The following is a 21,499-nucleotide window of genomic DNA, read 5'->3' as shown; positions in this document are numbered from 1 at the left end:
GATGTTCTGACACGGATGCTGTCATTGGGGCAAAACATACATCTTTTAGGCACTTATCTAACTGCCGAAGATCGGTGGGTAGCTACTATAGTAAGACCTCACGGGAGTTCTGGGGTCTTTTGAAGACAATTTGACAACAGTGAAAAACCCCATCAAACCACCTGAATTGTGTGTTTTCTTCAAAGACAATGATGAACCCCATGTTTCTGTAATCCTCGAGTCCTTCTCGCCACCTGTGCAGGCTTTTTGCTTAAATATTGCTTTTCTGCTCCACTCCTAGACATTTTAAAATAATCGTTGACGACATAATTCAACACTTTTAATAAGGAGAAGAAGACAGACTGTTGGCCGAAGCTTTTTATAAATTCTTTACCTTATCCTAAGGCGTCTAAAAGAGATTAATTAAATGAAAATCTTTATAGCACAGGCAACTCTACTGTAAGATGCTAGGGTATTTGAGATACACACATATTTAATTTGCTATAACAAATAGAAGTCTAAGAGAACAGACTATGCTCCTAACTTGATTTAGCCCTCTCCAGTCTCCAAGCTTGGGCATCTTTATTGTTTCTAAGGGACAAAGGTGAAGTTTTTTATTCCCCCAAAGAGTTAGTGGTCCAGACCCTCACAGGGCAGTTCTGCCATGGCTGCTGGGGTTGATAAGTCAGAATCCACTTGATGGCTAGGAGGTTTTGGTTTTCTCATTTATAAAAACAACGAGAAACACTTAAAATGGAAAGAAAACAGCTTAATTGTTAGAATGATTCCAAAGTAACAATGAATAAGCATACTAATGTTTACTATTTTGCAGTATTTTCATGAGAGGGGAAAGAATTATGCTCTACTTATACCCAAATCATGCTTTAGGTCTCCATCTAGTGGTGCCTTGTAAGTTACTCGACCAGCATCAGAGAATGTTCACAGTAGAGCCCAAGGATCCTGAAGTAACTCTTGGATACCTTGGAGCGTCAATTTTTTGTCAGTCATTCGGTGTGTCAGTGGTTCAATATGATAAAATCTGTACCCAAAGAGGGGGGAAAGGCACATATCTCAATGGTTAGACACTGGGTCGTTGACGGAAAGCTGTACGTGTAGAACCTACCATTCAGCTCAGAAGAAGAAAGATGCTTTTGTCCAGATTGTTGACCTTGGAAACGGTGGGGCAGTTCTACCCTGTTCTGTCGGGTCTCTCTGAGTCAGAGTCAGCTAAAGGGCATTGGGTTTGGTTTTTGCTTGGCTGTGTGTAAAAGTAATGGCAAAAGTAATTCTCCATTTAGTTTAGGAGTTTATTTTCTTTAGGACTGTAGTGTCAAGATGATTAAAACACCTGAACCATTGTCAACGTTGAAATAACTTGGCCTGCAAGAATTAAACCCAGCTGCTTTTGCACTTTATCAGCTTTGAAGATTTGCATTATTAAACCCAGAAGTGGCATTTTCTGTTCTTTAGCATGAGGTTCTGATTCCATTGCTGGGAAGACAGTCCTTGAGTAGTGAGCCTGGACTTTGTTTTTTGGTAGATGTATCTGCCACCTTCCCACCATTGTCATTAAATCTATTTCCCAACACTGTCTTAATTCTATATGTCTACAGTTGTCTTGGACTCTTTTATTCATGCCTTTCCTAAACAAAACTTGAAGAAAGAAAACAGACGTAAGAGAGATTCAAAATAAATTTCCGCTCACGAGATTCTAAAAGATTGATTTTCTCAGCAGCTACCTGTGCAGAAGTTCCACAAAGCAAATCTCTAGAGAGGTTTGCAAACCCTGGGTGGCAGGTTTGATTTTCAGACTACTTTATAGATTGTCACAAAAAGGGGAAAAGAACCCAACAAAACCTTTATGCATACATAAGCGTATCCAGCTAAAGCAAGTTAGTTCATTGAGATTTTATGAAGAAATTAGTTTTTCTACACTAGCACAACCGCTTATGAAAATTTCAATAAAAATATAGTGACGAAGAAGCCTAGTAATTTAGTAGATGTAATTGTTGTGTGCTATGGGGGAAAATTAGGGGAAGAAAAGCAAATGATCTCAAACAATATTTTGCCATCAGATATATGATATCAATAATGTCTGTTAAGTTGTCGGGACACATACATGTTTTACATCAGATTAACATGTAAACGCTTGTGATAATAATAACAAATATTCTTTGAAGAATTTATTAAGAATAGTTTTGAGTTTAAGGAGCCTGGTACGCCTGCTGGAGAAAGAAGAGATGGAAAGGGCTAGTGGGCTGAAGGCAAGGAAAATAGGGGCTGAGGGGAATAAGTATGTGTGCTTTTTTTCTGCCCTCATCACATTTGGCATTACAAACTGTTTATCATTCATTATAATATGTTTATAAGCAAGTAGGGCATTGAAGTAGTAAGGAAATGTTTGTCCGCCTACTGACAGTTCAGAACTCTTGGTATAGCTGTCTTCTGCTTCTTCACACAGCATGTAGTTTCTGTCTTAACATGTAAAAGAATAGGTCTCATTATAATAAATCAAATGGCACATTAAAATTATCACTATCTAAATGAGATGTACAGAATTTAAAATATGTAAAGTATATGCAGGTGATAATTTAGGAACGATAATTCCCTGGGAGAATAGTTCATAGTTTTTTCTAAGAAGTTGCAAAAGTCAGTGAGCATAAAGTAAAAATATCTCACATTTTGTGTTCCTATGCATAAGATGCGTCTTTAAAAGTGACATCATTTCATTATGGCATTGAAAACTTAAATTGCATTGTAATTACATAACCCCAAATATTTAATTAATGGACCATGTCCTATCTTTAATGGACAGATGGAACTGTGTATCAGATTTCTGTGGTGATTCAAAACATCCTTCGTCACCCTGAGGTAAAAGTACAAAGCAAGGTGGCAGAATGGGTAAGTGAATTCTTTTTCTTCTTCTTTTAAAATATTTCACACTTGGGATTGTGCATTAGCACAGACACTTAGAGGACTGCCATAAGGGTAACTGAATTCACAGATCATACTGAAACTCTGGTGCTATTTATTATGAATACGTGAGTTGATGGAATGCCTGAGGTGGTGCACTTACACAAAAAAAGGGAAGTACGTTTCAATAAAGGTTCATTAATGTAAACGAATAGACTATCAGTGTCTTAACCAAGAAAGGAACCAAACCGACAGGAATGGATTTTGATAGGAATCTTTATTTACTGTGGTAGCTTTAGAGTATTTTGTAGTCTTGTACAATAGAATGTCAACAGACTATAATGCTTCACGAAAAATGAAATGTGTGTGTCTCTCTATGTATCAGAATATGTAAAGCTATCCTTTGAAAATCTTCATTCCATCTTTCTGTTTTATTCTTGTATCTCATTCTTTTCCCAGCCTTTTTCTTTTTGTTTCATCTAAAGTTAGAATGATTTCACACAATGAAATCAACTCACTCTCAAACACGCTCGTATTAATATTACTCCTGAATGTTAGAAGTCATTGAAAAGCCTGATACTTTAGAAAAGGGACAGCGTTAGCATTTTTTAAAATACGGTGTTGCCATTGCCTGGTTTTCAATATAGGATCATTCTTGTCTGACACTAAATTAGCCTGGATCCTTTTAAGATGCAAAATATCAAAGCAGACTCCTGATAATAGAAGGGTGTTCATTCACACGATTACACTAAACAATTAAAAAATAATTTGATACATCCTGCTAGCATTCTCTACAACCTACACTGAGTTTCAGAAGTACGTCCATTGAAGTCTATAATTGTATGCTTGCCATGAGACCTTAGGAACCCACTGGAAACAATAAACTGGAGCACTTTGTGTCCGTAAAGAAATCGTTTGTTTGTGATTTGTAATGGTTACTGTGCCATGGAAGCTTGTTATTGGCACAAGAAGGATCCATTGCCTTTTGGAAGAAGTCTGTTACTGTAAAAAAAAAAAACAAGAAAGAAAATCACAAGAACAAGTGGAGTTTTTGATAATGTTCACCTTAAGATTTTTGTCTGTTGAATCATCCATTTTTAATTTCTAGTTTTCCTATATGCGTGTTCTCTTTCTTAAAGTATTCTTATGAACTGGTAATTACCAGAAGAATATATTTTATTGTAGGGTACTATGTGTTAACTAGAGACGATGAGAGGCGTTTATGATGGCAGTCCTCCAGCAGACACTGTCAGAGCTAAGGGCTCAGGATTACGGGTGATAGGAAAGCCATGATAGACACCTATCATACTACGAAAGCCAGCTTCCAAAACGACAGACTTAGGTTCGATCTGGGAATCTCCTACTTCTTCGTTGGGTGACTCAGGCCAAACGATTTTATCTCTGTGGAACTCATTCTCTTCATCTCTGAGACGGGAGAAATCACTCCTATCTCACCGAGTGCTGTGCGGACTGTGAGAAATAACATTGGCAAACTTCCTGGCGCACAACGGTCCAGTAACTGTTATCTTTACCTCGGACTCCTCTCACGCTCCAGGATTTTCCCAGGGGCTCATTCCAATAACAACTTATCTTTTGGGAGGGAAGAAACTTGATTCAGATAAAAAACAAATACTCAGAACTCACCCTTTCCCATTGTGTTTTTCAGCTCAATTCAACCTTCCAAAATTGGAACTACACTGTTTATGTGGTTAATATCAGGTACATGGCAAAACAAATGAATTCTTTGATAAATTAAAATAGTTGGGTTTCATTTACTTTCTCTCTTTCTCTCGCTCTCTCTGGCTGTAGCTACAACTCACATACGCTCCTGGACCACATTCATAATCTTGCAAGAACTTTAAAGAGCTGCCATTATAAAGACTGAAACTACTTGATCATGTATCCTTAGCACTTGAGCAGGTTGAATGCTAAGATACATACACGTTTTTTAGCTAATTGTGCATGTGTTACTGGTCCACTAGGTATAATCTATCAAAAATATAAAGGATAATGAAATATAACTGGAAGCTCTATTAGTTTCTTCTCATATCTCAATAGCTTATGTAGAGCACCCCAGTTTAGAGACCACGCTCCTCAATTTAAGACATTTGCATGATTTCAAGCTTGCTTTTCAAAATCTAAATCTTCCACTAAATCACCCGTCAATAGTAGCATTCACACAATCTCATCTTTATATTATTTTCAGAGTTTTAAAATTAAATTGTTCCACTGTGTGCTTCATGGTCCCTGAGCTTATATTCCATGAACCAGAAACATGTTTACAACTCCTAATACGGGGGGGTGGGGGAAAGAAAAGAAAAACACGTGGCAGGGAAGGGATTCCCTGGTCAAACTAGTTTGGGAATGCAGCATAAAACAAAATGAAGCACGTTTTCTATCAGAACGTATACGTTCTGTAATGTGCGGATGGGCATTATGGATCTTCAAGCGGGGCAAGAGCACAGAGTGGGTCAGCTCGTGGTACCATGGAGCCATTTCTTCTCAGGCACCCCAAAGAACTGTGATCTGAGAATGTCTGCATGGGGATGCTCACTGGGGATGCCCATTCTGCTTCCTTCTTCCCGACCCTCAAGCGTGGTTGTGATGATAGGATGCCTGAGCTGCGTGTTTTCATTTTCAGTCTTCACCTGAGCACTGGAGAGGATAAGATTAAAGTCAAGAGAAGCACTGAGAACAATTCAAGGTAATAGTGAAGAAGCCTTACAGAAGGTGTAGCCTTCTTTCTCTTGTCTGTGCTTTGACTAGCTGATAAGGAAATAAAAGCGATGATGTAAGACACCAAAATGTGATCGAGTCTCCCTCCCGTAACATTTAGGGTAACCTTTAGCACTGCTGGGTTGTTGTTGTTTTTTTGGTGGGGAGGGGGTTCAAACTGTCCTGTTACGCAGTGAGAAGGCATGCACAGCTAATGAAAAATAATTCAGAGAAATTAACCTTTAAAAAGTCTAAGTTACTATTAAGACGCAACTCATTGCCATCTAGCCAGTTCTGACTCATAGTGACCTTATAGGACAGGGCAGAATGACTCTGGTGGGTTTCCAGGTGTAAATTTTTACAGAAATAGAAAGCCTCCCCTTTCTCCCGCGGATGAGCTGGTGGTTTTGAATTGCTGACCTTGCAGTTAGCAGTGTAATGGGCAACCACGAGGGTTCCTGGGCCAGGGAGTACTGTTTAAGTTCTTGTGAAGTGAAAAAACAAAACCAGCAAAGCAAACCTAGTCTCCTAAGTGGAGTGAATTTGAACATTCAGGTAGTAAACTGCATCACAATAGAATTAAACATAATAATAATGATTTGCATAAGGAGCAAACGTTTTCTAAGTTTGGCTCAATTTCAGTGAACTGAATGGATGACTGATATGTATATGCATATTTGGGGGGGGTGAAATGCTTGATAAAGTTGAGAGGCAGAGCAAAGAAAAGGCTGTGTTTCATTCTATTGTGTGCAATGGACTACGGGGAAGAATATCGAAAGGACCATGGACTCCCAAAGGGATAAGCAGATCTGTCTTGGAAGAAGTACAGCCAAATCGCTTCATAGAGGCAAGGGCGGGGAGACTTCATCTCACATACTTTGGAAATGTTGCCACCAGGAAAGAGCAATCCCTGGAAAAAGACATCCTGCTTTGTGGCGAGGAGGGGTAGCTAACCAAGAGGAAGGCCCTCAGCGAGCTGGATTGACCCGGCGGCTGCAGGAATGGGCTCAGACATAAGAACTGCTGTGCGGTGGCCCAAGATCGGTGGTGTTCGGTTCGGATGGACCTAGGGTCACTATGAGTTGGAACGGACATGATGGATCTGTTCTTTCTATTAGAAGACGTTAACATTTTATATGAAAGTTTAAGCAAGTGTTTTTTCTCCTCTTCTTCGTTTTTCCCTCTTTCTATTCAATATTAGACAAAAGTTTTTAAGTTATGTTGAGGCTTACTATTTTTGCCTCTGATCAAGAGACTGACTGGAGCTCTCAGATTAGAGAAAATCGCTCCCCTTTCTCACATTGTTCTTTGCCCTTTGTGATCTGGAGGTAGAATAATGTGTCAGTTGTATGTACTCGGTGGTGACTGGATTCCTCAGACTCCTTCCCTCCACTGATCAAACAAGGTTTTCCTCAGGCCTCACTGCGGATCACAAGTGCCCTTAGACAGGACTCTAGCTGAGCCCCTGCTGCCCCGTCTGTCTACTAACTGGTGCAACCCCAGTTTTGGTGGTGTCACCAACTAGTGGGGCCCTCTTTTCATGAAGTTACCTTTGCCTCTTTGAGTTCATTTACTATGGTTCTTCTGTGAGTAATAATATTAAAATCAGTCATCACTAAGAGATGTTAGTCCCAAAGAAACTTTGCCCGACAAAGATTTAACTTCAGAGAGCCTCAATTTTCTTACTCTGTAGAACTCAGTGGATTATTTCATCGGAAAATATCTGGAGAATGAGCTAAGTCACCTTCAATAGGAAAGTGCACACGTTTGGCTTTGGTGTGTGTGTGTGTTTGTGTGTATGTGTGTGTGTGTGTGTGTGTGCGCGCGCACGCATGTGCGAGATATCAGCACCGTTTTAATATTTATTTTTGTAACCCCACCCCTGTGAGCACACACATCTCTTCTTGACTCTGACTCTTCAGCGTCTCGCGTAGTTTTCTCTCACAACCGCAGTTCGCTGCTTTCACACGTCCCTCCTTTGACTACACGTTTCCTTTTCAATGGGGCTGTATCACAGCACAGACCAGGCCTTCCGACAATACTGTGACACTATCGGCCCAGACAGACAGGAAACCCAAGCCACAGGACTAGTTTATTCAAAGAAAGAGAGTTGATGGTAGCGACAGATAGCAGTGGCCGTTGGAGAACCGAATAGAGCCACGCTGAGTCAGCATTGACTTGCTGGCCGTGAGCGAACCAAAAACCAGTGTTAATCTTCAGGACGAGAGAAAGTCAAACAATTAAAATACACGTAAGGCCAGTGAGAAAATGCAAATGGCTCTTCTTCAACGGCTAAGTTCGGGGAGTCATTGTTGTTGGTCGGAGTCAATACAACAGAGTGAAACACTGCCGGGTCCGAGCGGTCCCGACAGCGGTTCTTATGTGCGAGCCCATTGTTGGCGGCCATGGGGTCAGTTCAGCTTACAGCCGCCTCCCCTTTGGGTGTCCTTCTGCCGCACTGAGGGTGCGACTCCTCCCCGGGGACCAGTCCACAGTTCCTTCTGCTCATTATTTTCCCAATAATCAGATGTAAAAGGTCACGCTCCCCAATGTAAGTGCTTAGTAACTGGTTCAGCAAAGCTTATTTTCAAACACCGAGTTCATCAAAGAATGCTTTCCGTGTACGGAGAGAGACCTGGAGATTACGAAGGGACAGGGTCCCTCGAAGGAATCGATGTGGCCGAGAGTGGACTCCTGTGGACTTGGCTTCTAGAACAGGGAAAAAAGAAAACCAATTTCTGTTCTTTAAAGCCACCTACTATGTGGCATGTCCTGGCGGTCTCAAGAACTGTAAGTTAAAGCTCCCAATGCCTGCCCAAAAGAAAAGAATTTCAGAGAGAACAGAAATGTAGGCGAATGGATATATTGGCTGGTGTAGTCTGGAAATTTTTTTAACTTTACCATGTATGTAGCAATAGAGAGAGTGTCAATGCCTTGGCATATCTCTTCAGTCTCTGTATTTAATGGTGACACGTGTCACCATATTATCCAATTGTTTTGTCTTTTTCTCACCAAGAAACAACCAACCAAATAACCCCCAAAATAATTGTATCCTTTTCTCTCTCTCTCTTTTTTTTTAAAGTCTGATGATTTGGGCCCTTTTGGTTTACAACGCTACCAACAATATCACCCTGGAAGGAGAAACCATTCAACAGAAGATCTTGAACAATAATGAGTCCCTGAATGATGGCTTGAGACTGTATAGAGTGAGTGTGAAGCTACTAGGTAAGTGACTTTAATTTTTGGTACTGTTATTGTGCATAACTCTATTTTCAGGATTAATTAAAACGACAACAGATTATGTCCTGGAATCTCTAAAGCGTTTTCCAATCCATGTGGGCGACTGAGGATGGAGCATGGGTATGATCATTGGATTGCCTCACAGGGATCCTCTTGCCATTCCACCTCCAGATTTCCATATAGGAGAGGATTTTGGAATAGCTGGAAATATTTCCATAAAATATGCTCACAAACCCAATGAAAACATCATTAGTGGATAATTTTATAGACTCGTTTTAAAAGGACTGGATTACATTTTGAATTTGGGGGGATTGTTTTCATTTTAGGGAGCATAGTCATTAAGCACTTGACTGATGACTGAAAGGTCAGCAGTTCAAATCCAGCACCTATTCCACTGGAGAACGATACGGCAGTCGGCCTCTGTGAAGATTTACAGCCTTGAAAATCCTATGAGGCAGTTCTGCTCTGTCCTAAAAAGTGATTGTGGAAGCAACTCATGGCCGTAGGATTGGGAGAGTTGGGTTTTCATTTTGAGTGGTATAAACCTTATCTTTATTCATCGTATATATTAATGATGTATACTAAAAGAAAAACAAGTGTTTCAGGCTTGCATCTGCATACAGGTTTTTAAAAATGGTTTTGTAATGGATAATTTTCATATCTGAAATATATTGTATGTCTGTTTTTCCTCATTTCTAATTTTTATAAATTCTGAGCATCTAAAACTTTTTTCCTATTCCATGAAAAATAGCTAATCAGTAGCATTGCCATTTTGGTCTTTTATTTCTACCACTAACTTTAAAAAATAGATTAATTCGTTGTGTTCTTTTTTATGTGAACATAGGTCATTGCCTTGAAGATGAAGAACCTAAAAACTACATTTGGCCCACCACACCCCCCAACGACATTCGTATATTCTGTCCTAACAATCAGAATTCTTATGCGTACCGGACATGGTAATAATTGTATTTACTCCTGCCAACAAAACCCCATTATTTAACCTCTCAGGATTGTATGTTGTCTTAGTTTCCTGGGCCTGCCATACCACAGAGTAGGTGGCATCAAAGAACACAAAATGATTTTTATTTTTTATTACTGTTCCAGGAACCAAAAGCCCACACTACCTCATTCTCGGCCATGTTGGTTCCTTCCCGGGACTTTGTCCTTTGTTACTCTGAGTTTCTGGTAGTCGGGGATTTTAAAAAATTCATTTTATTGGGGCTTCAAACAGCTCTCATCACAATCCATACACACATATATTGTGTCACGCACATTTGTACATTTGTTGCTAACATCATTTTCAAAACATTTTCTTTCTACTTGAGCCCTTGGTATCAGCTCCTCATTTTCCCCCTTCCTCCCCCATCCTCTTTCCTTCATGAACCCTTGATCATTTATAAATTATATTGTTTTCATATTTTACACTGACACTTTTCTGTTGTCCATCCCCCAGGGAGGAGGTTATATGTAGATCGTTGTGATCGGTTCCCCACTTTTCCCCCCACCTCCCCCTTACTCTCCTGGTATTGCTACTTTCATTATTGGTCCTGAGGAGTTTATCTGTCCTGTATTCCCTGTGTTTCTAGCTCTGATATGTACCAGTATACATCCTCTGGTCTAGCTGGATTTTAAGGTAGAAGTGGGGTCATGATAGTGCGGGGAGGAAGCATTAAAGAACTAGAGGAAAGTTGTTTCATCAGTGCTATACTGCACCCTGACTGGCTCGTCTCTTCCTTGTGACCCTTCTGTAAGGGGCTGTCCAGTTGTCTACAGATGGGCATTGGGTCTCCACTCTGCAATGCCCAATCCCCCCTCCCACCTCATTTTCACTGATATGATTTTGTTTTGTTCTGGTACCTGATCCCATCGACACCTCATGATCACAGTCCAGTTATTTTTTAACATTCCTTGACTTGTAAAAGGACCTTCATATGGCCTCCGTTTTCATTCATAGCTTTCTATTGTATAAAATGCCACTCGGAATGGGGTTAAGATTAGGACTCACTCAACACTAGTATGATTTCATTAACTTAACCCCTAATATCTACAAAGAAAGTATTTCTTCAAAGATTCAATGTAGGGGTTAAGACTTTGATGTTTCTGAGCCTATTTTCTCATCTGTAAAATATAGATTGACATAGAACTAAAATATTAGCATCCTAAATATGATATAGTGATTGCAAATCAGATTATACCTGGAAAATTCATAAAGCAGTACTTGACTCATGTCACTAGGTAAGTCTTTATTGAAACTTGATAAGGTGATCTCACTCCTAGGTTAGCATGCAGTATTTAGGATGCTAATATTTTGGTTCCATGATGTATATAGCTGATTTTTTTCATTAGGAATGTTTAATAGGACTTTTATTTCAATACATTACAATTTTATTGTCTAATGCAATTTTCCCAGATAAGTAAATTCTAAAACTGATCGACTACTTTAGCACAGTTATAATATGATTTGTGTCAAATATATGAAATATCCTTTCTTATTTCATAGTCACCAAAATCCTATCAACATATCTATCGCCTACTGGGGGCCTCCTGATGTCTCCGACTGTAAGTGAGGATTTTTCCTTCAGATCTCAAAGACTCAATGAAATGACTCAATGCTTCTTGATTTCCATCCTCTCCCTGCATGTCATCCTCCTAAGGGACATGATTTAATAGGAAAAGTTAGGCAAATGGAGGCTTTCACAGATGTAAGGTTGAAGACTGTGTCCTCGTTATATTTTTCCTATTCTACCTATTCTGAAGTAAGATTTTCTAAAATAGGAAATTCTAAAGAAAATCTATGCATAATATGTAAATGTATGTGTACCCATGTTTCACAGTTTTGCATTGTTTTTTAATAGCGAATGTATCCTTATTCAGGCATGCAAATAGCTTTTCCCTCAAACCCATATATTATTAATATTGGCTCTTCCAACTGGTTTACCAGGACTAGGCAAACGTGCAATATGGGTCGCATTTGGTAGAATTTCGCCTCTCTCTGCCACTTTCAAGGGATAGTGTTCCATGTGAAGACCGTGGTAAGGGAGTCCACAGGAAACCACCTTTCCTGACTCAACTGTGAAATGAAGTGTTGCGTTCTGTGGCATATTCCTGGAAATGTTCAAAACACAGGGAAAGCTTTGTAACGCCGCTTCTCTTTTGTTTTCAGGTGAGATCGATACAATTAAAAATGCAACTAGTGAAATGCAGAATTTAACCTCAAGCAATATTAATAGAATTGTGGAATATGTGAAAAAAATTGTGAACGAGAAAGAAAACATTGGTTTAGAACTTGGCTCAGATTTAATGACTATATTTTCTAATATCTTAACCAGTTCAGACAGTGACTTACTTCAGTCTTCTTCTGAGTAAGTATAACTATTTTTTTCTCTTGAGATTAAGATTTATTAGAGAATTGTATTCTTATATACTTCCTCATATAGTTGAATTTGTTTGTAGTCAAATCTCATAAATAAAATAGCTAGGTACTTCCCCAAGTCATTGTCAAAGAGAGCATCATTAGAGGGTTTTAAAACATATTTTAGCATAATTTTTAGCATTGTCACCAGACAAGACATGTACATAATCCCAGAAATGCATCATCAGTTTCCTTTTCAAAAATTCTGAAATTTTGATAAACCTCAGACTCAATTGAGAGATTAAAAAAAAACCCAGAAGGATTCGTTTTTGATCATTCTTTTTGCTCACACGGCATTCAATTGAAAAGCCTTTGCCATCAGTTGGTCAATCTAAGTCCACGGTCATTATCAGCTAAGGCACAGAATTGAGAGAGTTATGCAATTGCCGTACTTTTGAAATGAAAAGTCCTATGGCCAGGTGCAAAGTGCACATATATGTATATTAATTTGTAGCCAGTGGTTTTACTAAATATTGTTATACTTAATCCCTAAGTACTTTGTGCTTTTTCTATTTCCTTTCAACCAAATTTTCCCGATGAAAATTGTATATTAAAATATTCTCACCAAAGATTCTATGTACATAATTATAGTTATGAATATCTTAATATCTTGTCAGTCAGATACACGTCCTCACCATATGTACTTTAGTTTTGTCAACTAAAGAAAGACTGAAGTGAAAAGCATACTACTGCTCCGAGATGATTTCATTGTTGATGTTCCTAAAAGCAGATATTTCTCTTGAGGGTAAATTTGTCACTCTGACTCTTTATTTTCACGGATATTGTTTGAGTTTGAGGTAATTTCTCAGGCATTCGTGTAGAGATGAAAACACTTAGTTTTTATTATTACTATTATTTTTGTATTTTGCCCTGCAACAAAGCGTGTGTGTGCAGTGCCTACATTGTTCAATTTCTTAACAGTGGTGGTTTTCTTTGTCATTTTCTTAGCGCCTTGAAAACAATTGATGAATTGGCCTTCAAGATAGAGCTAAATAATTCAACACATGTGAATATAACAACACAGAATTTAGCTCTCGGAGTTTCATCCCTATCCCCGGGAACAAATGCAATTTCAAATTTTAGCATTGGTCTTCCAAGCAACAATGAATCGTATTTCCAGGTACTGAGCTTTCTTTAGTTAAATAAGTAGATCAAGAAAATTTGGCTGTTCCCCCACTGCTTGCTTTCTCAGTGAGGTCTTGGTCCAGGGGGTTACAGATAGGAATGCTGGCTGAGATCAGTGACAGCAGTTGGTGTGTTTAGGCTCTTTCGGGTTGGCTCCGAGTTAGTTATACTGAACCAAATATTATCCACTCTTGTACTCTCGGCACAGACCATGTTAGGGTCTGAGCCCATTGTGTTGGCCATTGTTTCTAGAGCCTCTTTTGGTTCTGACCCTCATTTTACCAAGAATGCTGACCTTTCCCAGGGACGGCTCCCTCCTGAAAGCAAGGTCATAGTAAGCAAGAGTCTCCCGTTCTCATTCCTAAGGAGCATTCTAGAAGCATTTACTCTGACATTTATTTTCTGTCCTTCCAGAAGCTCATGGCATATTTAATATTCTTCAAGAATTCCATGATGTGACTATATCAATTATTCTGTGGCCTCCGTTTTCATGGTCTGACTCTCGCATATGGGTGAGGCATATGAAAGGAGCACATCTTTGTCCGGTAGCCCTTTCGTTAGCAAGGTGCAGGATCTCTGCATTTTAGATGTCACTGAGGTATTTGCAGCAGATTGGTCCAATACGTCCTTCGATTTCTTGACTCTTGTTTCATTAGTGTTGACTTATTATCTAAGTAGAATGAAAACACGGCCAACTTTCATTTCTTCACCACTTATTACAATGTTGCCAATTGGTTACTTTGGACGGATCTTCCTTCTTTCTTTTTTTTTTTTTTTTCCTATTTTGGGCTATTGCTATCATTTTTTGTGAAGAAAAAAGATTACCTAAGTAGGCCCAAAGTACTATGAAAGCATCAAGATCCCCTGACTAGGGGGCAGGATAGAGATTGTTTCCAACCAAGATTTAGAATCACCTCGTGGACTTGCTGTTTGCTATGTCCCCACTCCCAGAGTTTCTGGTTCAGTCAGCCTTGGCTGGGTCCCTAAAAGTTGCACTCTTAAGGAGTTGCTGTTGTTCTGAGGATTGCAAGTTGAGAACCAGTGATGGAGAACTGTGGGACGGGGAGGCCAGCTATAAGTTGAGGGAGACCCTCTTTGAACTGTTACGGTGGAACTTCAGAAGATAGTTTCCTACTGTGTGCCAGACACCAGCACAAGTGAAATGGCTGGCCCATCCTCCTTGGCTTGGAAGATTGTACATTTCTAGCCTAATGTTTCTTTAGCTGGGCAGCTGAATGAAAATATGAAACTCTGGAATTCAGAGACAAGGAAGACCTTCCTTGCACCTTTGCAGTAGAGGTTCGCAGGTCCACTCCAGCGTGTTCACAGGAAACTGCTCTGACTTGAGCTCTGCCTTTGGGGACTTCAGGTGTTCATAGGACTTCAGGTGTTCATAGGACTTCAGGTGTTCATAGGACTTCAGGTGTTCATAGGACTTCAGGTGTTCATAGGACTTCAGGTGGCTCATCCTCGCTCAGCTGCTCATTCTCCACACTCAGCAAACTAAGCTCCTTGTTTATTTTGCGCGGGAGTAGTTAATGCCTTTCAGCCAGTGTATTGAGAAAACCTAAAAACCTGATGAAGAATAAATCGACTCATTCTCGAAAGAGTTACCAGCTTGTCGGTAACTACTTGTTGTCAGCTGGAAACCAGCTGCTCTGTGAGGTTTTCTGCTCCCGTCAAGATTTGCAACCTCAAACCCCAAAGGGGGCAGTTCTCCCTTGCTCTGTAAGGTCGTAGTGAGTCAGAACTGGCCAATAGTGGTGCGTTTGGTCGTTTGATTTCAGTCACTGTAGTGTCCCCCACTCATGGAGCTCCGCACACAAAGAAACGAAACTCTGCCAGGCCTGTGCCATCCTTCACCACCTCCGGGGTATGCTGCTGGTCAGCCCATCGTGCTCCATAGAGTTCCACTGGCTGACTTGTCGATGGCGATGATCATTGCCTGTAAACACCGCTGAAACCTGCCCGGCAACATGACAACATGCGTTCCCGCCGCTGAGAGATGGGTGATGGCCATGCCCGCGGTCCATTGGGCCAGCATCCAATCCAAGGAACCTCTATTCATAATTATTTGTGTTTTTCTTAGTTAAAAATCAGGGCATGCTCTTATTTCCAAATGTGTGAAACTGGAATCAGATCTATAGTTCTTTCTGCCTCTAGAGGATTGGCCCGAGTGCAGAGCAACTGCTTCAGGAGTAGAGAGAAGCAAGCAGTCCTAGCTACCGCAAAGCCCACCGCTCGCCTCCCCTCCACTCGGGTGTGCTCCATAAGCTTGTCATGGCAAGCTGTGATTACCTGACAAGTGTATTTGTGTGTGTGTCGCAGATGGAGTTTGAGGGTGGACAGGAGAACCCGTTGGCTTCCGTAATTTTGCCCGCGAACATACTGGAAAATTTAAGTAAAGAAGAGTCTGCAGCAGTTAAAAGAGCACAGTTTACTTTCTTTAATAAAACAGGACTTTTCCAGGTAAGTGTTCAGGAAATCACTCTCTTTTGAATTGCAAATAAAAACTCCCGCTCGAAGGTAGCAGTGAAAGGGAAGATTCTTGGGAAATATATGAAGGGGTTTCAAAACATCATTGTTCTTTTGAAAGCCCAAAATTAATATGATTGTTTGAATATGGGGTTTTAGATAATAATAAACTTATTAACAGATGTGTTTATTCCCATTTCACTCTGGTAAATCAAATATCAGGACAAGATATATATGAAACAACTATAAATTGGATTAGTGAAAGGATGATTATTTATTGTTCTTTTTCCTAACTATTTTATGCTCTCTTGCTCATTTAGGCCTTTAGAGTTACAGAAATTGTAGACCAAAGGAAAAGGTTTTTTCCCCCCCTAATTGGCAGGAAGCTCTGTTTATATAATGAGCAGCATTCTTGGCTTTAATCAGTTTTCCCATTAGTATTTCAAATGACCTTCTGCCTTCTCACATCCTCAGAGTAGGGGGGCATTGTGCTGAGCACATGTTATCATTTTTATTGGCAGCGTTTCGAGATACTAGAAAGCCCACTGCCAGCAAACAAGGGTGACCTCTGCTTGCCTTTGAACCCAGTCGTTCTGGAGCTGTTTTACTGAGCCCCCTTTTAAAAAATCAATTGCACCTTGTAAATTGAAGCTGCTGAGACACATCAAACGGGGTGCTCTATGTCAGAGAGCATAGCAGCTCTTAGGACCTGTAGAACACACAAATCTGTCTTGGAAGAAAGGACAGTCGGAAGGCTCCTTAGAAGTAAGGATGGCGAGACTTCCCTCATGAACTCTGGACATGTTGTCAGGGGGGACCAGTCCCTGGGAGGGGGCTCATGCCTGCAAGAAGTAGAAGGGCAGCAACAAGAGGAAGACCCTTGAAGAGATGGATATTGACACGGGGGGTGCAACAATGCGCTCAAACATGGTACCAATTGTGGGGATGGCGCGGGACTGGGCAGTGTTGTTTGTTCTGTTGGGCATAGGGTTACTATGTATCAGAACTGACTCAATAACACCTAACAACAATAATAAGAGCAGCTGATGGGTTCCTGATAGATCCCCCCTACCTGATAAATATAGAGGAATAGGGAAATGTAAGTGATAGGTCAAGGAAATGGAGTGATTTACAGTAATCAGTTGCAAATTGTTTCAATTTAGTAGCAATTGTGTTTTAGGGGAATAAGCAATATGCAAGTGTTGAATGGATTTGATGCGTAAACATTTCTACCTGAAGAATGTTGTGGTTATGAACACATGCCACTGTTAAAATGGTTCCTTTGTTTTCTTTTGAACTTAAAACAACAGTATCTTTAAGAAATTACCGAAAATGCAGTGGTGTCACAAAATGTGAACATGACAAAGGAAGGAGGTGGGGAGACTGACTCAGAGGACACCTGGAAGGGTCCGAGACAATGCTTAGAGGTTGTCTTAGAAGCTGCAGTTGTTCAGTTTTGAGCCTTGACTTAACCATGTCATGGGCGCCTGCTCTGTTGGCATCTATCAATGATGGTGTTGGGTCAGGAAGCATATGTTTAATATTAGAGCAGGGCAAAGTTAAAGCAAGAAAGAGTAAACAGTTTTAAGAGCTCTGTGATACTACCCACGTAGTAGTTGAAACGGTTGTGTGTTTTGATTTTCAATTATTTGATTAGGAAATACATGTGTAGCAAACCACTTACCATTTCAACCTTTTTTATGTGTCCAATTCATTTACTCCAGTCTTATTCTTCTTTTGTCACCACCCATATCATCTATTTCCAATATTTCTCATTACCCTTAACAGAAACTCCTTGTCCCTCCTCTGTGATGGCCCATTTCCCTCTTCATCCTGCTCACTCAGTCACCACTAGAACAGGAGGTCTCTGTAGACTTGCCTGTTCAAGATCTCTTATGTTTGTGGGACCATATGATGCTCATCCATCTGTGACTGACTTATTGAACTTAGTATAGTGTTTCCACAGTCGATCCATGTTGTATCCTGTATCAGGACTCTATTTCTCCCTGTGGCTAAATAACAGTTCACGAGCGTATGTCCCTTGTGCAGTGTTCATGAGAGAGCGATTCATAGTGGGCCAACAGTGGAAACAACCTAAATGCCTATCCACAGATGACAGGGTAAACAAAACATGGGTCTCTTTAAAAGAATCATCCATTTTTAAAAAGCTGATTTATAAGTTATGTTACAGGAAGTCGTGAGACTTGAAAAGAAGCAGGGGAGGAAGTAGAGATGAACTCTCCAGACAGGTCCCCTATTGGTCTAATTCACCTTGCAGCTCAGACTCCCAGTTTGATTTCCTGACAGCCGTGTCTCCATGGTAGACTCTGTAACTGCTTGATAAGGACACAAGCCGAGCAAGAAGGCAAACGTGCAGGTCAGGACTTGGATGCAGTACAGTACACTTAAGTGGACGTTAGTTACACGTCAGGCGATTGGCATGAATGGAAAGATGAATAGCTTGGTGGTTTTCACACCATGTTTCCTTCATACTTCTGCAAAGGGAAACCACCTCATCTACTTCATTGCTTAGGAACAAGATCTGATTGTTTCACAGCATTTTATGAGTTTACATTATATGGGTGCGCATTGTCTCGGACATTAACTGGATGACATCAGTCACAGCAATCCAGCATGAGGTTTTATGAACATTGCCTTGCGATAGGGACGCACAATGTCCCCTCGATGTATTTACTGTAAGAAGGGAAATAGCAAAGCGCCGTCAGGAAAGTCAGCAATTTGATCTTATAAACAGGATGTTCTGTAATTGAAGATCTGAAGTACAAAATCCGCTGACAGTTTGCTTATTTTGGAGCACCAAAATAAAATAAGAGTGTGTACTTCTGACAAATAGATGTGAATTTTCTCTTTCTGTTGAAGGGTGTGGGGACCCAAAGAGACCACTTAGTGAGTTATGTGATGGCGTGCAGTATTGGAAACATTACTATCCAGAATCTGAGGGATCCTGTTCAAATCATCATCAAACATACAAGAACTCAGGTAAGCCACAGCAATTGAAAAGAGGCAGACAGCAACAGAGAATCTTGAGTTCTCATCCCACCCTTCGTCCCCACAAGCTGATGTGCTTTTCTTTCAGGACAAATTTCCAGAAAGGGGAGAAATAGCTAGTAAATAGTGTCCTAACGTCATAAATCACACCTGGAAAAGAACCCTGGCAGCGTTGGGCTGCTAACCACAGGTCAGCAGTTTGAGACCACCACCAGCCAGTTCGAAAACTTTCAGTAGCTCCTCAAGAGATGGATGAGCCTTTCTATTGGCCCATAAAGTTAGTCTCAGAAACCCCCAAGGGCAGTTCTACCCTGGCCCTTGGGCTCATTATGAGTTGGAATTGCTATGAGTAAGGTTGCTTTGTTTGTTTCCTTTTGCTTTAAGACTAGATAGAAGCCCTTTTGGCATAGTGGTTTTAGGGGTTGGGCTGCTAACTACAGGGTCAGTAGTTCGAAACCACCAGACTCTTTGTGGACAAAAAAAGAGAGGCTTTCTACTCCAGTAACTATAAAGTGTTACAGTCTTGGCCACCCATAGGGGCAGTTCTATCCTGTCCTTTGAGTCAGAGTTGGCTCGCTGGTAGTGAGTTTTGGGGTTTCGGTTTTGAGAAGACTAGATGGGGAGGTCCAAGTGAGGTGAATGTTAATGTGGTTGACTGCTCCCCAAATGTTTGGAGGTTCAGGTCTACCCAGAGGTGCCTTGGAAGATAGGCCTGGCAAATTACCTCCTCCCAGAATGAGCTCCTGAAGATACTACAGAGCGCAGGTCCACTCTGACGCACACAGGGTCACCGTGAAAAGGAGCGCATGTGACAGTGATGGATCTTTCTTGTTAAAGGGCGAGATAGGTGGAAGAAGCATGGGCGTGAAGACAAGGGCAGCCCTATGCTTCTTCGAACACGCTAGCTGCCCAGCACTGCCATGCAAAATCCAGGTGGTTTCTGAGTCTCTTTAAAGTCAAGATCACCACAACTAGGGAAGCAAAGGAGAAGCGGGCAGGTGGGATGAGTTAGTTTTTTGAGCCGTTAGCTATTGTTTAAAAATCTCTGCCCATGTTGCTTTTCTTGTTGCTTCATTTCCCATGCTGTCACCTGATTATGTGATCAAATTAGTTGGGGATTCACATTATTCCAGATGGCCCTCCACCCCGCCCCACCCCTGCCATCTCTGGAGGCTGGAGGGTCCTGGTCATGATTCTGCCATTTGTTAGACCGACGGCAGGCAGGGAGTGAACAGGCTGAGGACAGTCTTGCTGATAAGGGCTAAGACCTGGAAGGTAAGTTATGTAAGAACAGCTCTTCCCTGTGACTGTCCCTCAGAGACCCCCTCCTTCTGCCCTTTGCCTCCTTCATCGCGGCATCTTCATCTGTGCAGGAAAGTTCTGAAGATGCAGCGAAGTCACCCTGTAACTTCACGGTGAAGCTCAGAACGAGAGTAGAATCAGCCTTCGACTCCTTGCCGCGACTCCGACTCCTGGCAGTCCCTCCTACTTCCCAGTAGCCCCGCGCTGCATAGAGCGTGATGGCAGTCATCTGGCAGTAGATTTCCCAGCCTTCCTTCACACCACTGACTTGCACATGAATGGATCGCATGATCCCTCGTGATTTCACAGTTGATTTCTACACGGGCTCCCAGATAGAATTCACCGGCCTAGCTTTCCTAGCCCCTACCACTGTCGTGTGGTCTGGGTGTGGCTGTTGCTATGCGGAAAACGTGGCATTTTTACTCTTCTCCCAGGTTCACAGCATAAGGTTTTAAAATGATTTTGTACACAGTGTCCCATGTTGATTCTTGTGTTGTTGTAGGCAGTGCATCACCCCATCTGTGCCTTCTGGGATATGAACAAAAATGGTAAGTTTTGAAACATTGTTTGTCTTAATATGGGGAATGATTTCATTTTAACCATTACTAGACACCTTGCTTCTTATATGCCCCCACCCTAAACCAGAGTGAGTCACAATCTCCATGCTAGGACACCGGAATTGCAACACTTAAGCATCTTAGAAACTCAGTACTAACTTTTGTAACTGTTTTGCATTCCAAGAAAATATACTTGATCCCAGTCTCCTAAGATCTCTGAGGGAGTTAGTTGATGATTAGCAGTAAGGATCCGATTTGAAATCTAGCTTCCAGACCAGACCTGAAATTCCTTGGGGCAAGGAGTGGGACGGGAGAGAAAAAGTACACTAAAGGAAAAGAAATATATAAGAAAATGGATATAAAGGAAAATAAATAGAAATAGTATGAAAAAATTCCATTGCCTTTTCCTTCCCTTTTGTCACATACTCCTGAAGCCACTTTGTATGGGAAAGAAATGAACTGCCACCAGCATGACACTGGAGAATCAATAGAAGAAGGCAAATTTGACCCCCTCTGTGTTACGGTGTGGGAATCTCGGAGGGGAATGATAAGTAATAAAGGCACCCACCTTCCCTCCGAGTTTCTCAGTGGTGTGACAGGCGTGTCCATATTGGCTCCAGGACAGCCTCTTTTCCTGGTAAAATCTAGTTCCCAAATGGCCTAAAGCCATATTTTAAATGATTTCTTTAGACAGTTTTGTTCTCATGATTGCTCTGGGTTTTGGCTGTACACTTCTGAATAGATCCTGACTTACTCAGATACGCAGCTTAAA

The 21,499-nt window shown here is 41.0% G+C and overlaps 1 protein-coding gene across 2 annotated transcripts in view; it reads left to right on the top strand.

The window, feature by feature from the left end:
• Positions 1-21,499, top strand: part of ADGRG6 (adhesion G protein-coupled receptor G6) — a 143,821-nt gene that overhangs the window by 87,537 nt on the left and 34,785 nt on the right. For both annotated transcript variants that reach the window (XM_075554457.1, XM_075554458.1), the window contains exons 6-16: positions 2,795-2,880; positions 4,559-4,611; positions 5,534-5,596; positions 8,690-8,832; positions 9,692-9,803; positions 11,348-11,406; positions 12,011-12,209; positions 13,208-13,379; positions 15,713-15,853; positions 18,740-18,859; positions 20,673-20,718. In XM_075554457.1, the coding sequence (XP_075410572.1) occupies positions 2,795-2,880; positions 4,559-4,611; positions 5,534-5,596; positions 8,690-8,832; positions 9,692-9,803; positions 11,348-11,406; positions 12,011-12,209; positions 13,208-13,379; positions 15,713-15,853; positions 18,740-18,859; positions 20,673-20,718 (1,194 nt within the window). The remainder of the gene's footprint in view (positions 1-2,794; positions 2,881-4,558; positions 4,612-5,533; positions 5,597-8,689; positions 8,833-9,691; positions 9,804-11,347; positions 11,407-12,010; positions 12,210-13,207; positions 13,380-15,712; positions 15,854-18,739; positions 18,860-20,672; positions 20,719-21,499) is intronic.

Source organism: Tenrec ecaudatus, chromosome 7 (assembly GCF_050624435.1).
Source record: "Tenrec ecaudatus isolate mTenEca1 chromosome 7, mTenEca1.hap1, whole genome shotgun sequence".
In the NCBI taxonomy this organism is placed as follows: domain Eukaryota; kingdom Metazoa; phylum Chordata; class Mammalia; order Afrosoricida; family Tenrecidae; genus Tenrec; species Tenrec ecaudatus.
Note: the sequence above shows the minus strand (reverse complement) of the source record. Positions and strands in the feature narration are given on the sequence as shown.